The following is a 17572-nucleotide window of genomic DNA, read 5'->3' on the forward strand; positions in this document are numbered from 1 at the left end:
ATATCAGAGCTTTCCTGAAGCCATTGGGAAGGCTTATCTTACTGATTCCAGCATCTCAAAATGCCTCAAACCAAAGCCTATTATTTCTTGTTCAGACAAGCTGAAAGAAAAGCTCTGTGAAGTCCCTTCCCAGAGTGAAATCTGAATCTTCAAACCAGAAACCCTGCTCCTCACAAGTGTTTCAGTGATTATATCATTCTCCTTAGTCACATTGCCCCTTGGCCTGGTAAGTAGCAATGATTAAAACCTCTCGTTCTCTGCAAAAATTGGTAGTTGTTTGTAACTTGCAAGGATTAAACGATTAGTTCATTCAGGAATCAGCCCAAGAATACTTAGATTATAGCAAGTGTATGTACAGACCTTATACTTACTGAAAATAAGTACCCCGACTGTTGAAATTGATAACACGGGCTGCTCTCAAGCTCATGCTCTCTTGCAGAACCAGTTTAAGGTCGTCTTAATTAGTGATTACATCAGACTGCAAGAGATACAAACCATCCAAGGATCTAAAGGCTAATGTACCAAGAAACTACACAATCGAGGAAGCCTCACATGAAAATAAATATGTAAAATGCTCCACATTGTACCAGTAAGAAGCAACAAGCACAGTAAACAACCATCATCAGGAACCTGTGAAGAACTGATTCACAGATAAACTCAGAAAGCCTTCTACAGAGCGCAAAATTTTTTCTTGGCATCATGAGAGTTGCTAGTGACCACGAAAGCAAGCCAGGAGGTAGCAATAATCCTAAATATACCAAAGATCTCATACCTGGGCTCATGAACCTTTGCCCTGGAGGTGAGCAGAGATCTTTCAAAAATTGCTATCACGCAACATGTGAACACATGCAGCAGCATTCTCAAATAACACAAACACCATGGCTGTGAGCCATTAGGCAGACAGCCCTTAAACTGCAGGCTTTCCATCAGACTTTTTCCTACAAAACTTGTAACTTCTGAACCTTCTTAACCACAAAACGTGCGTTTGAGAAATTTTGCCACCTAAACATTAATTAAAGTAACCACCTGATGTACTGAGCATTAAAGTTCTGAGAAATAAAGCAATCTCACCTTCAGCAATGAGGCCTCAAAACCCTCGGCACCAAAACACCATCATCCACAGATGCACATCAGTGAAATTGTTACGCCATAAAACTTTTGTATTGAAAAGCAGTTTCATTACCAAAGTAACCCTCTTCCCTCCCTCTTAAAATAATGCACGAATATAGCTACAAATGGCTGGAAAGATGAGAAACAGAACCGAAGTATTACAAATGGAAGTAATTTACATTAACATGCTCCGTGAACTAAAACAGCTTTTGGAAAGCATGCCCATTCACCTGTCTAAAGGATGTAGATCCTGAATATGTTAAAACACTGACAACATCCATGGAATTGTGCAAGTCTAGGCAGAACTGCCTTCTCTCTGAAGCTGCTGCTCTTGCGCGTTACCAACCAATTTCATTCTCTCATTTTATTAAATAGAAGATTACGCTGATGGCGAATTAACTCCCTTTTCTCTGTACCTGTCAATTCCTGCTGCTCTGAATCTAAAAAGATTTGCATTCAATTTTTTTCCATTAAACTGCAAATGCAGAAAATCTTCCCTTCATGACTTTTTCCAGTTCTCCCTTTAGTAGGCTGAACACTACCTGGTTTATCCTAAATTGTCCTGGTTTGTCTTCTGGCCATTTGATACTCCCAAGACTTTCGACTTCACAAATATAATCTTTTCACTTTCACTGTAGCATCACATACAATCATCACTCTCATCTCACAGTTTTCACTGATCTTTCTCACTCCATCTAAAACCATCACCTCACCCTTCCTGTCACATTTTCTAAGCTCACAGCGTTTTCCCCCTTTCTTCCTATGCTTTAAGCAAAAGGCCATTATCCCTTTTTTAGCCACAGTTCCCTATATCAAGACTGTCTGTACTGTGGCATATAAACATCAGGGGATTAAATGCAACTTTATTTTCCATAGTCTACAGGGTATGTTTCCTATGTTTCCTTCGTGCCCCGCTCAGCATAAGGTCAAAAAAGTTACCACTACACCAACACAGTATGTAGTACACGCACGTCTGTGCACATAAAGATGGGGTTTTTTTGAGAACGGGGAGGTGGTGTATTACCATCTCCTTGCCCATAAGGAAAGGAAACACCATTTCTACTTCCCACCATTTAGCACAAAATAATAAAACATTTCAGGGTTTCAAGATGCATTATGAAGCTACACCTGGTCAGTTAACAAGAAGTACAGTACACTCAAGTCAAAAGAAAAAAAAAATAGTGTTTTATTAACTACCACACTGTTATAATACACTTTAAACGTACAATAAGGTAGCCTTTAAATTTGAGGTGGTTTTAAGAATAACAAATGAACAGATTTCCAAATGTTTGTAAATAGGTGAACTGCAGTAATTATTGTTGTACATTTTTTGAAAATGGTATAGCACTTACAGACTGGCTATATAACTTCATTTTGTACATTTTTCTATAATTGAAAATATAAACAGTAATTAAAAAATAAAAAGAAAATTCAGCATAATAAAAAACATATATGTTTATCAGTTAAATGTACTGGATACATACAATTTTTAAGGGAAGAAGCAAAAAAGGAAAGATGGCTGATATTTAAATGCAGATTGACTAACCAAAAACTAAACAACAAACAAATAAAAACCTCATAAAACCCCTAGTTCACTATGACTATATCCATATGTTTGGGAGTACTGTCAATATGGAAGTGATTTCTCTGTTGTATTTGCATATGTTATATTTTACTGGTAATTTACACGATGGCTTTTAAGGCCCTGGCAGACAGATGTTTTTTGGAAAAAGATTTGATAAAAATCACTGCTGAGACGCAATACACCTTTATTTTTGGTCCTCCAATGTTCAAAAGAAGGGATATACTTCACTATAACATTTGCCTTACCACCCAAATGCCTCAACCTATACATATTTTTTTTTAACATTTTAAGCTTTTTAAACATTGGTTATATTGCCCACCTTGGTTATTGAAAGAATATTAACAAGACATCATTTTGGCAAATTAAATCTTAAACATGGCTTTTCAATAGGATTTAAAAGGTGACTATCCCTAGAGTTCCATGTTAAAATGTAGTTTTCAAAATCTTACAAGAGTAATGCTTAAAATATTGTACATAGTTAACCTAATTAAAATAATTAGCTTCAAAATGACAAGTTGATGAGCTAAGTAAAGCCTACACTATGTAACATTTGCTTGGAAACTTGATTTGTCAGTTATGCATAATAAAAATTCCAGTCATCAAGAAAATTACAAAATTTCTTTTATCATAACATGATTTCTTTTCACCCATCAACTTCTTTTATCTTACAATAGATAAATACCAACATGTTCTCATTTTTTTTACACTAAACCACACAGGATTGATGCATTTGGTTAGACTACCATTTCCATCGTTAAATTCTTTTTTTTTTTTAATATAACTTGGTAAAATTTCATCTCTTCTAGATTCCAAAAGTACCTACAAAACCCATGCAATTTTACCATTTTAATATACTATGGAATATCATACAAAGTAAGGCATTTCAGTGTCATGTATAACCAAGTTACTGTCAATCCAAAAAATTTTTGCACATCAATAAAAAGATATCTAAGAACTTAGGAACAATATTCTTCTCACTACTGTATAAAAATAACCACAATTAATAGGTATCTTGTGTAATATTTACTCCATTGTCTCGTTTCCCGAAACTGTGACAAGCTGTAAAGGTATTTCAGTGTTGGTAAGAATATCCTGATTGCTGGTGCCAGATGTATTAACAGTTCCTATTCCTGAAACAGAACCTTGTTGAATATTTGCAAGGATAAGTGTTGTTCCTCCTGCAGTAATCAAAGTATCATCAGGTGTTGCTTCCACTGATGCCAGCACTGTACTGCTAGAGTGAATACCTTTTTTATTCTGATGTGTTTTAATGTGTTTGGCAAGGTGGTCACTTCTCATAAAGCGTTTTGAACATTCTGGACAGACAAATTTCTTCTCACCTGTCACGGGAGATAAGAAAAAAAAATGTTTTCAAGAACACTGAAGATATCACATGTACACCAGAAACTGAGATAACTTACTGCCTTTAAGAATCAGAATTCTAACAACATCTATACTGAAGAAAAAAGCAATCCAACATGGTAAACTTGTGTGTTAAATTTCCAGATGCCTCTACAAATCCTTTAAAATAACCGATTTATTTTTCTGTGTCTCACTGAGTTTGGGGAGATCTTTCAGGCAAGCAAAAGAATATTGCCATCTCATATCCTCAGGCTGCTAAGTTTCACTGCAATTACTGTCAATAAATAACTTCTAAGAGGAGAACAAAACCTGCTGAATGATGGACAGGGAAGACCGTATGAGCTCCTGCAGAATCACCCTTGAGACTGACAGACAAGATCATAGGGTAATTCAGGTTTGAAGGGACCTCTGGAGGTCTCTAGTCTGATCCCTCTCTGAGCAGGGTCAGCTATGAGGTTGCTCAGGAATTTATTCAGTTTGGTCTTGAAAACCTTTAAGGACGGAGACTGCAGAAACTCTCTGGGCCTCTTGTTCCAGTGCCTGGCTGTCCTCACAATGAAAAAGTTTTTATTTTTATCTGGTCTGAACCTCTCCTGTTTCAACTTCTGTCTATTGTCTCTCATCCTTCCACCATGAAAAGTCTGTCTTTGTCTTCTTAATGGTGGTCCTGCAGGCACTAGAAGGCTGCTGTTAAGCTCCTCCCTGCTCTTACTCTTCGCTTTGTGCAGCTGAATAAGCCCAGTTCCTACAGCCTCTCCTCATAAGGCAAATGCTCCAGCTTCCTGATCATCTTGGTTGCCCTTTAGTGAACTCAATCCTGTTGATCAATGTCTTTTTTATACACTGGGGGCTGATGCAATATTCTAGATGTGGTCTAACCAGTGCTGAGAAGGGGATAATTATTCCCTAGAACTAGGGTCTCTGCTTCTGTTGATACAACCCCGACCATCTTTGCTGCTGGGTCTTGCTCATGTTCTTGTTGTCTGTCAAGACTCCCAGGTACTTTTCAGTAGAGCTGCTTCCCAACGAGTCAGTGCATAGCCTGTGTTGCTGCACAGGTTAATTCCATCCCAGGTGCAAGACTCTGTGTTTATCCTTGCTGAACTTCATAAGGTTCCTGTCAGCCCATTCCTTCAGCCTGAGTCCCTCTGAATAGCAGCCTGGCCCACAAATGCATTGACCACTTCCCCCACTTTGGTGTCACCCACAAACCTAAGAAGAGTGCACTCTGTTGCCTCCTCCAGGTCAGTGATAAAGATGTCAAAACAGGTCAAAGGATAGATCCCTGCAGTTCTCTACTTTTTACTGGTATGCTGGTACGCTAGGAGCCATTAACCATGCCCTCTGAGCTGGATCATTCAACTGGCCTCTTTTTTTTTTTTTTAAACCCCATCTGACTGTCCATCCACACAGATGGTAACATCCCAGCTTGGGTTCAAGCATCCAACGCATCTAACAAAAGCGCACCATTAGGTACAAAACATTAAATATTTTTCACAGACATTGCAAAGAACAGTTTTCTAAGCAATACAAATGCTGATAAGCACATAAATTATTACCTACTGTCACTGGGGTTTTCAAATAGTCTAATTTTAAAAGGTAAGCATCCTGTGGTTTAAACATTCTAGAACGTAATTATGGGTTCAGCTTGTAGGAAAACAGGTAATACAGAAAATATTAAATACTATATTAAATACTAGCTTAAATGTCAGTTCGGAATCAAAAAAGGTAGCTGTTTTTCCTACTAAAGAAACCAAAGTGTATACATAGCTCTAAGTATTAGCTGATTTTAGAAGAGTCACACTACATTAAAATCAACCCAACACAAAGACTGTTCTCCTCTTAAAAGTTATTTATCCAAGCCCTCTCCACAACACTCCCTTAGTTAAATGCAGCAGAATCAAAGACTGCAAACCTGTGTGCGTTCTTCGGTGTCGCTGAAGCTCATCGCTGCGAGTGAACCTTTTGCCACAGAACATCCAATTACAAACAAATGGACGCTCTCCAGAATGCCAGCGGAGATGAGCTCTCAAATGTGAAGTCTTCCCATATACTTTGCCACACCCTGGTATGTGACAAATATGTTGCTTCTTTTTTCCCAAGTTGGAGCCTCTGTTTTAAAAAAAAAAAAAAAAAAAAAAAAGAGAGAGAGAGAAGTTACTCAATTTGATAGGTTCCTCCTAAATACTGGTCATACATGTAAGTGTGGTTACATACGCCGATAGACCTGCAAACAAACCTGAGCAGCTTTCCATTTTTGTTTCAAATACAATCAGAGTCCAGTACACTCCATAAGAAGCTGGAATTAATTTCTATAATGCTAACCTGACTCTGCAACAAACTATAAATTCAACAGCATGTGAAATTTAAATGATAGATGTGTCATCTTTAGCAAGCGTAGATGTATATGAAGTTGGAAATACAGTCATTACAGCAGTTTGTACTACTTTGATGCTCAAGTGCCCATATTTTAAATTTCTCCGTTTCAGTTTTTACCATACCAAAGACAGTTTTGGCAAAGAAAAACCACAAATGACTGCAATTGCCAAAACGGAAACTGGAAATTTTGGCAACTGGGAAGATAACAGATGGGACTTTTGGCATCTTGGGGAAACCCGAGAAGCAGTCCGGGCTTGGAAGACAAGTATACTAACTTGGATATTTCCAGTAAAAGGAGTGGCAGTGAAACAGCTGATTGTGCTGATGTTTAAATTAATTCCTTGATATTTCAGAAAAAAAAAAATATTCCATCAAAATGAACACATAATTCACAGATAGTGTAATCTAGACTACTGAGCTTGATGCCTATTTTAAGATGCTTCCTCACTGAAACGGTAGGTGGTTGATTCAGGGGAACCACCTAACACAAAAGCCTAACTTTTTTTCACTTTTCTTTTTTTTTTTTTAAATAAAATCACCAGAGAGAGATAAGAGCCTCTGAAGACCCAGAGAAAGAGACCAGTCCAGCCAGCGCAGGGCATCATGGTTGATTTTAGCCAATTTAAGTGTTTGCTGCTGCTCAAAAGGGCACTCAAGGGAATAGATCTGGCTGACAATGCAGTTATATGAATGGTAAATGCTGGTACAAGGGAGGAGATTGGAAAATGCGGCCAAGCATCAGGCCACCTTATTCATCAGCAGTGTTAACTTAGAACAGCTTAAGTGGATTCTGAAATCACAGTCTTGGGCACTCCATCCTCCATGACTGATTATACAATTTTCAGTTGCCTCCCCAGGGCAATTTTTTTCCTTAAATCGGGCGTTCAACTTTGCTTAACAGTCCAACGGCTGAAGGATTTGCCAAGCCCCTATTAGACCAAGATTCTCACCCCTGCATTCAGAACAATTCTGTTTTACATCTAATGAGGGTTCAGGGTAAAATGCACATACGCTTTAAGGAGCTAGCACTTGGAGCAAGCACTTCTGAACAGGCACAGGAATTAACTCACTCTAAAAAATCACAGCATCTAAAGGGAATTCTAACCTAAGCACATATGCATCTCAAACATTCCAGACAGTCCAGAAAAGTAAGGAGATAAAATCCAATTAAGTCCCAGAAAATACTTCTAAGAAGTCTCAATATAGAGGAGTCTTCATAGTGGTTCATTAGTCATTCTGTCTCAGAAAAAAAAAGTATCACTTTTGCATACTAATTATTTGTCACGACAATGTAGGTTTTGAATTCAGAACAAATTCAACGGCAGTAAAAGCAGAGTCCAGAAGGCTTTTGACCCTGCTGTGGTAGCAGTACACTGATATGAGCCTATAGATATGGTGACAGAAGAGATTCTGCTTATCTGTCTTTTTTGTTTTATTGCCACTCCTCAATCCTTAGTGTTACAGAAAGTTCACCTGCCTGTTTTATCCAGCTCATTTATAAACTTCATGCAAAAAATTAGCTGACATCTGACCTGATATTTAAGCTCTTCCATCACTATTACTCTTGGAAAGAATACTTCTGACTTAATTTTCCTTTTTCCTGGTCCAAAGAAGTGATCTTCCTTTGGGACATTTGAAAAATACTGCCTTATTTACATCTTCTACCTCAGCTGAAACACCCACTTTTGGTAACCTTTGCTACACCTAACTGTTAGGTTCACACTCTTCCGTGGCCTTCCTTCAAGCCAAGATTAAAAAGTAAAATTAACTGTAACGTCAGGCATTTAACTTTGCACTATGCCACCTACAAAAAAGCTCAATATTCACAGGTTTTGAACACTCAGCCACTCTCAAAGGCATTTAAGCAAAACGTCTTTAGATTGCCCCTTTTCTTTTCTAGTTTCTAAGCCTCTGCAGGTGGCTATGCCACCACGCAAAATTCACTGTACCTGTAACAATTCCAGTGGCATTCATCTATCAGCCCAAAACACCCCAAGTTCCCCAGACTCCAAAGAAGACATTTTCTGTATTCTTCCTTTTGCCTTACTGCAACCAGTTCCACAGTTCTCAGGTTCTAAGTTCACCTTCGTCTAATGATTTGTTTCCAGACAGCTCTTCTTCAGGTCCTCTTGTTTGGCAGCTCAAGGCATCCAACAATTGCAGTGCAAAGCAAAGGAACACCCCTGGCTCTTCTCCATTATACGCTCCTGGTAACTGAAAGAATTCTCCACAGGATCCCGCTATCCCATGTCTATAATTGCCTGTCCGACTCCATGCAACCCTAGGAAGTGCTCAGCCTTATAACAAAATGTATTCTGCATTTGAGAATATATTTCTGTATATAGATTTTTTTTTAATTTAGTATTTTATCCTCACACCTTCTCCAAATATACTATAGTCTTCCCATCCATGATAATCAGTACAAATATTTCATAACTTTGCATGATACAATACACAAATACGACACAAGTGACATGAAATCACATCCAAATTCCCTTAGAATAATTTTAAGATTCCTAAATCAATTGTTTGAAGCTGCTTAATTGCATCTTTAGTCTAGACTGAAGGAAACTAAGGCTCAACTCATGGTCACCTTACTGTGCGTAGGTGGTGTAGCATATGTAATTCTAAGCACCTCACCTAATTGGTGACAGAATTCCTTAGCAGACTCCAAAGTTCAAAGTGAGGGGAAAGTTAGGGATTCACAGAACGAAATCTGCAGGACTACTGTGAATGAGTAACTAAGAGTATTCTACACAGCTTCATACAGGCATCTCCATGTTTGGTTCATGTGTGCTCTAAACTGACTGGATATGAGCCAAATTCTATCTGGACGCTTTGCAGCTGTGACAGTCTGGCACTACGCCCTAACACATCATGCTAAGAGGCCTTTCTCACTGCACTGGCCAATAACCATCATCACTGAGCAAAAGGATATGACTCAGGCCTACTCCTTGACTGGAATCTTCAAATCAATTAAGTATTAAACCAGATTTCTCAGTAACCATGCAGAACGCAACGAGTTCAGCAGGAGACACCTTCATCCACTAAGAAACTGGACTTTCAGTCCAGCAGTACTTCCACGAAGAACAGCAAGTATTTCAAGGGTAAAACATACAATTATCAGTTATTTTAAAACTGCGTATTTTAGAGTTACGTACCTGAAGTGGTACTCAGAAGCACTGTTCCTCTATATATCCAGATAGAAGTAGTTACATCTCAATGTAATTCCAGATGTAATCAAGAGGAGGGAGAAATCTCCAGATGTAACTGAGAGAAGGGTGAACCTTCCATCTAACTTCAGACAGCCTAATACAGTCTGTTTGGGATCAGAGTCATCCTTTGAGGTACATCTCTCTCTCTCTGCTTGTGTATCCCCCAATTTACTATATAAGCTTGAGGCTATAAGGTTTTAATTTACACATCAAATACGTGATCCTCTTCCTTTCCCACCTTCCCCCCTGCCAAGTAAGGTAAAGATAATAGGGGCTTCCTACTTCACAGGACTGGTACAAATAGAAATCCTTTGAAGACTGCAATGTAGTCTAATTCTGTATCGAGAGCCAAAAAGCCCAACAGAAAACCAACAAAAAAACAAAGGAACCCCTCAACTCCCCTGCGCATCCAGAAAACAGAAAAGACTAGAAATGCCAAAACTAAGGCTACACAAAAGATGAAATTATGATGACGTCTGCATATGTGAAGGCATGTACTTCACAAGTGAAATGCTATTCAGTTTTTTCACACTGATTTAATGCATTTTTCATAGAATAGTTTGGGTTGGAAGGGACCTTTAAAGGTCACTTAGTCCAACCTCCCCTGCCATAAGCAGGGACATCTTCAACTAGATGAGGTTGCTCAGAGCCCTGTCCAACCTGACCTTGAATGTTTCCAGGGACGGGGCATCTACCACCTCTCTGGGCAACCTATGAGTTGTTTCCAATGTTTCACCACCCTCAGCGTAAAAAATTTCTTCCTTATATCTAGTCTAAATCTACCCTCTTTTAGTTTAAAACCATTACCCCTTGTCCTATTGCAACAGAACCTGCTAAAAAGTTTGTGCCCATCTTTCTTATAAGCTCCCTTTAAGGACTGAAAGGATGCAATAAGGTCTCCCTGGAGCCTTCTCTTCTCCAGGCTGAACAACGCCAACTCTCTCAGCCTGTCCTCACAGCAGAGGTGCTCCAGCCCTCTGATCATCTTCACGGCCCTCCTCTGGACCCACTCCAACAGGTCCATGTCTTTCCTGTGCTGATGGCTCCAGATCTGGGTGTAGTACTCCAGGTGGGGTCCCACAAGAGCAGAGTAGACAGGCACAATCACCTCCCTCACCCTGCTGGCCATGCTTGTTTTGATGCAGCCCAGGATATGGTTGGCCTCTGGGCTGCGAGTGCACATTGTCAACCCACGTCCAGCTTTTCACCCACCAGTACCCTCAAGTCCTTCTCAGCAGGGCTGCTCTGAATGCCTTCATCCCCCAGCCTGTATTGATATCGGGGGTGGCTTTTCTTGTCTTACTAGTTACATATTATTTAAGTACTATCTTAAATACCGAATTATTAATTTCCCCAGGGTTTTTTTTCTCCATCATGGGCACTCACAACACTTACAGTGTCTAAGCAATTCACAAATATTAATGAATTTATGATCTTGCAACACTCCTGTGTACTGAACTTGAACTAGTACAGTCATTTCATACATCCACATATGAGGTAGAAAGAGATTAAGCCAAAATTGTCCAACACCCACCAGCTTGAAGTGTCAAGTTCAATATAACAGAAGCATATTTTCTTATAATACTGTAGATGCTCGCAATTCAGGTCAATCGACTTATTTACAGGAATGAACTCAGTACTTCTGCAGTAGAAGAGGTGGGGTGGATAACAAGTTTGGAGCACAAACACCTCCAAAACTTCAGAGCCCTGTTGCTGCAGTCCTGTATCTTATTCCCTAAATGCCTTCCAATTTTTGCAATAAGTGAAGCAGATGCCAGTCATTACCCAGCCCTGATTCACTCCCTGTGCATCATCCATCCCATCCACTGAATGGCACTGGGGTCACATGAAAAAAAATTAGTATGCAGTCATGTAATTAGAAACCAAATAATAATGCATATGCACAACGGATTAAATTAAAGTTGCCCAGGATATCTTAACTTCCGTATTTGCCAACTTCCAAGTTTTCAGTTTTGCAACCTTACCATCATTTTAAGAATTGCGAATGCTCTCTGAAGAAATTTATAAAAGCAAACGTCCTATTATCTGAAATTCTACAAGTCATCAGCAGAGTTGAAAGACAAATCAAAACTCAGAATTACAGCACTAGAGATAAACAAGTAACTGTGGCAGCTATGGAACATGATCAACATGTACCAGAGGGAGAAGGAAAATATTCTTCCAAGTGGGCTTACTCCTTTTTGCTGGACTCTGAATGAATTCTACATTCTGGTGGGAAAGTTGCTCTAGCAACTGCAGTCACTTTCACTCTTTTCTGTTTCCCCACCATTGTCTCCTTCATTATTCTGCTTCTGTTCCATTCCTAATTCTTCTCACATCCTGACTTCCTGTCCTACTTTTCCTACTTAGTTTGTACATCTGATGTGTCCAGTCCTTTCTTTACAGTGGATTTCAGATTCTCACCTATCTAAACTCTGTCCTAGCTCTTATCTCAACTCCTTCACAAATTCCCATATCTGAGTTTCAGTCAGACTACATCCTTCTCCAGACTTCACCAAAACCATCTCTCAAAAAGATTCTCTCTTGTGCTTTGACTTTAGCATTTGGTATTACATCAACTCCACTTATGAGGAAGAGGATTTTAAAGTAAAGATGTCTTTACATTAAAGTCACTGTAGTTTAAAATAGATAACGAGAAGATGGAACACGTAAAATCTCTCTGTTTCCTAAGAGTATACAGACAGCACAAATCACATTTTTTAGTCCCAGACTGAAGCAAATCTCAAGCCTGGGCGTGCTTTGGGCAGATCTTCATGGCAGAGCCAAGGTTCACCAAGAACTTAGAAATGTCTGTGCCAGGTTTCAGTGAACTACACATAAAAATTTAACAAGAGGAAGCTGATGGACAAAGATACTATATAACCTCAACTGCGGATATTATCACTAGCTTCAGTTGTGATGTAGATGTATGAAAGTGTTTCTGTCTTAAACTATATTTACTCAGCACAGCTGCCTAAGATGTTACCTCACCATGCTTGCAAAGAAGGCATCTAGAATATACAGCAAAAAAACCACAAGAGACTTGACGATAAACATATTCAGTCAGTACTCTTAGACATCTCAGAGCCATAGGACACTGACATATTCTTTAAAGAGACTCAGTAATTTACGCTATAGTTTTCAACTAAATAAAACTTCCATTTTAGAAAGAAACTATTATCAAAATGGACAAATTTTAGTGTACTGGAAAGAAGCTCCCCCACAACTATAGGAAGCACAAAGACATCTAAATATTTTCACTTGTAAAAGGCAGCCTATTATCCCCACTCTCTCTCTTATATCCATAATCGAGATGTTTTAAAGGAAGTGTTTTGGAATAGAATAAAATCTTTATAACAACAAAAAGCTGAAGAATACTTTTATGAGATGTAAAATAATAAAACATGACTTCCTATGCAGCCCCGAAGCTTTATACGAATTGTAACTTTGTACCTCTTTGTTAGGCACATCTCCACTAACTTCAACTGAAAACAATCAGTCAATTCAAAATTTGGTATTTAAAGTTATTATACAAACCTTGTTTTTCTTAGGAAACCAGTGAATAAGAAAAACAGCATAACTGTATTTTTATAACACTCTAAAGCAATCAAACTGTGGGAAAAAAATGCTCAATCAGTGAGGAAATGCGGGAACACAGGATTTAATCAAGTCCTTGACATATGATAGGAAGCCAATCACGGATGTGCATATTCCAAAATATTTCATTTTCATATTATTTAGGGCAACGTTCTATCCCCCTCACTTGTACTAGGTGGCATCTAACCCCAGATTTTTCCAATTAATCTCAATAGAGTAACTCAGAGAGGATGGAATAATCTGCCCATCCATCTGCAAACACAGATATAAAGGTGGCAGTCCTTTATTGCATAAGCTTTTTCTTTTTTTTTTTTTCATTTTTCTCTCACTGCAGACAACTGCCATTAACTAAGGCTCCTTTTTTCCTCACTCATTATTTGTTTTCATCATTACACGCATTATATGACACTGAACATTACGTACCTTCCACCACCTTCTTTGCAGTTGGGACATGTGCAAGCTACTCGTCGCAGTCTTTTTCCCTCTTGATGTGGTTGGTCCCCTTCCTCATCTACCACTTGTACTCTCAAATGTGTTAGATCATTGGTATTCAGTGTAGAATCACCACTGAGCTGCCACTCTTCTGGATCAGGCTCCTCTTCTTTAATCCTAATATCTGAGGAAAAGAACAAACACAGATCCATAAGCGGCCCATTAAATAGAGAGAAGGATGAGATAATAGAGATAATGATCAAATCTTTTTACTGTTGAGAGCACTATGTCAGTCAAAAGTCAACATCCTTTAGTGCATACTGACATTGCTTCTGTGCCCTTGTAACCTGTAATGTATTTTAAAAGTTTATCTTACTATACATTTCAAAGTCGAAGACAAGCTATAACGAAGTATTAAAGTTTAAGTTTGAACTGTTCTTGGTAGGGAATGCTGGCACCAGGAGGATTTTGCTTGCTTGAAACTTGGGAAAAAAAATGAGGAACAAGAGGTGGGACAGAGGTTGAAAAAAGAACATAAATGCATTTCAAATGATCCCGAGTAGCCATTTATGTTTCCACAGGATTTCTCAATTAGTGTGACATGTAGTAGAAGCAGCCCTTCTCAATGATCTTCAGAAGTTTTCAGTATGCACAGTTATATATAAAGTAATATGATAAATCAATTAAATAAAAGATTTTGACCTAAGAAAGACCAAGATATCTAAGGAAAACAAAAAAAAATTCACACCCTTGTTCCATTTTTCTCTTCTCACCCCAGATTTATGCCTTTTCCACTATACATAGAGAAGAAAACATTTAGAGAAGAATGTTATTCAGCATTAGAGAGAGGTAAGCAACACACCACCTTCATGGATCCTTCATGGCTGCAGAAAAGCCTCTTAAGTTCTCCTCATTGGATGGACATTTGCAAGTATATGTGCCCTCTCCCTACAGGGCATTCTTTCAATCTAATCCAAAACCTAAATACAACATCATAGTACGCTGTGAAACAACAGCTATTTTAACAAATTTACATTTTAATAGGGACATTTTTCCCCTCAGACACTATTCTGGATTCCCAATAGGCTGAAAGTCTGTAAGTCTGGATTTCAAAAGGAGAGTTTCTTTATATCATTTTAGAAAGCTGAAACCCAGCCCCTTCTTTAGTTCAGCAGAGTAGTTTACTTTGTATTTTTTTCAGTGAAAATGATTAGCCACTAGCACAAAGTTCCTTTGTTGAAGCTTCAAACTGAAAGCTGTGTGTCTTTCTGATGTATTTAAGAGACTGCTTTCTCTGCAGAACAAACTCAGTTATCATGTAGGTTTTTATCCTTAACTCAAACCCCACTCAAACACTGAAACCTTAACTGAGCCATTTTTAATTCTTTCTGGGACTCAGTGTATCAGCCATCATCCATATAATGAAGACAAAGCTGCTCAGATCGCATGATAAAATATAAGAAAGACTGTGCTGGGTCAGATCATAAACACCATCCTGTCCCAGTAAAGATCAGGAAAGAAATTAATGATAAAACATGTAAAAAGTAACAGTTACCTGGTCTACCTTATGAATCTCTCCAGAATTCCTCTGTTTAGAGACAAAGGATGTAGCTACACACAAAAATTTGCTCAGTGCTAATAACGTCTCAGGCCAGTCTTCCAACATCACAGATTCCCTTCCTTTTAGCTGCACACGTAAAACCATTCGTGGGACTGGGCTGTAAACTACAAAACTGTATCTAAAGTTAAAATAATTCTCTAGGAAATTGCTGCATTGGGAAGAGAATTCTAGGTCAGCAACAGGGAAGTCTAGACTATTTGTCTGGTTTGGCTGCAAAAGTCAATGCTAGAAATCAAGCTTGCACGAATAGGGCCGGCTCTGAGCTGTGGGAATCCAGGAGCCAGCAGACTCATTTTGCTGACTCTCTACACATGTGGTGACCCCCAGCAGAACTACTGTGGGGAGCTTTTGCACCGTCCAAAATCACCTGCGCACTCAGCTTCGCTGCTACCATACGAAAGTCACAATTTCAGACAGCAACATAACAAGTATATTCCACGTGAAGACTAGAAAACCTCTGTGGTGACTTCCAGTCTTCTGCATTACCACCACATTATCTTTCCTACCAAATTAAGTCATTTTCCGAGACTCACCTATGAAATCATTATATGTAATAATTTGTATAAATATATTATCTATAAAATTCATTTTACATAAGCAAAGATTAAACCACTACATGACATACAAAGAGTTTATAGAATTGATTTTTCAAATTGGATACTATTAAGTGTACTAATACATTCACTTACAGCAACTTTAGAAAAAGGCAAAAAGCCTGATTTATGCATCTGGGCACATAGTAGGAATTCAAATGCAGCAAAGTGGCAAGGCTGCCAGCATGGGCCAATTCAAGCCTCCAAGCGGTTCTTTAGAACTGAGTATGTTGCACACCATACTCAAAATTCTTTTACCAATCAAATGTTCCACCAAACGTACATTGTATAAATGCTGGTTTTATTTAAAATAAGAATTAAAGGATTGATAATAAAATAAAACACTGTATTAAGAAGATAATTTCATTATTATCTTACTACCATTAGACACTAGCATATGGTGAGTTTACTGTCAAGTCAGTAGCCGAATCCAGTTAGCCCTGCACACACAGACTTCAAAAGAGATATCAACAGGTCCTAGCAAAGATGAATGGATCAAATCAGATAATGGATCAGGGCTCCCAAGACCCTACTCCACTACTGAAGTCGAACATTCTGTATAACATATGATCTCTCCTGTTTTATTGACACCCCAAGCTCACACTCTAATAACAGAGATACACCTAACAACAGAAACATGTCCAGAATTGTCTATTACTGCATGCCAGTATCCAGGATTTTCTACCTTCAACTCATGTAATGTTGTTCACAAACTTTCATCGTCAGTTCCTTTCACTTTTAGAGTATCTCTCTCCTCCCAGTCCCTCCCAATTACCACCATCACTGCAGTAGCACAAAGGCTCGTAATAGTTTTACAATGGTGGAGGCATAAATGAGAAAATTATTTGGACAAAAAAAGAGGGACAGACAAAACACTCCTAAAAGTTGAGGACACTGGAGGAAAATAACAATTTGCATAGACATACAATACTTTATAGTATTATTAAAAAATGCAAAACTGAAATGAAGTCAAAGTAGTACTGTTTTTTCTGGTTATGTTGGTAAGGCAAAAAGTATAACTATTGCTTTAGGTATGCTTCTGAAGGACTATCTTCTACTCCAGGCACACAGAAAAGTACAACGTAAACTGGCAATTTACAGATGGGACTTTTAAATACTTAACTATCTTGATTATACTTTAAATAAAACAAAATTAAAATAAATATCAAAAGATGAAGTGTTTACCTAGCCTCTCCAGGAGATGGAGTACAGCGGAGCGTGGATTGCGTCAAATCCCACAGTGAATCTGACTGCCTTAATAAGGTCCTTCGAGCTAACGAGGCTGCTGCCCTCCAAGTAGGTTTTACGTTATAGCAAGAGATGAGGGAAATTTCCATCACTATTTCTGGGGGGAGGAGGGGGTACCACTGTAATTTAGACAACAGTAAGAAAATGAAGGAGTAGAAGGGGCAAACCGTGGAGAAGAGCAAAAGATAAGAAGTCTTCTCCAATGCAATGGAACTGGAGATTATGCAAATTCATATAGATAGCAACAACTCCGCATTTCTCCCTTGGTGTTTGTCTGGACACGCTCCATTCTAATTCAGTCTCAACTGACAGAATACTAGGTTTTACACATACTCTGCAAAAAAATTGGGCCTAAAAAAATTTACATAATCCCTGAAGTCATGACAAGCCAATGCAAACACTGGTAAATTTAAGGCAACTTTTGTTTCCT

The 17572-nt window shown here is 38.5% G+C and overlaps 1 protein-coding gene across 2 annotated transcripts in view; it reads right to left on the minus strand.

Moving 5' to 3' along the window:
* Positions 1-2299: 2299 nt before the first annotated feature.
* SP3 (Sp3 transcription factor) overlaps positions 2300-17572 on the minus strand; it is a 37637-nt gene continuing 22364 nt past the window's right edge. For both annotated transcript variants that reach the window (XM_063341868.1, XM_063341867.1), the window contains 3 exons: positions 13672-13864; positions 5973-6169; positions 2300-4035 (listed from right to left, as the gene is read on the minus strand). In XM_063341868.1, the coding sequence (XP_063197938.1) occupies positions 3719-4035; positions 5973-6169; positions 13672-13864 (707 nt within the window). In that variant the 3' untranslated portion in view covers positions 2300-3718. The remainder of the gene's footprint in view (positions 4036-5972; positions 6170-13671; positions 13865-17572) is intronic.

The sequence above is a fragment of the Chroicocephalus ridibundus genome, chromosome 7 (genome assembly GCF_963924245.1).
Source record: "Chroicocephalus ridibundus chromosome 7, bChrRid1.1, whole genome shotgun sequence".
Classification (NCBI taxonomy): Eukaryota; Metazoa; Chordata; class Aves; order Charadriiformes; family Laridae; genus Chroicocephalus; species Chroicocephalus ridibundus.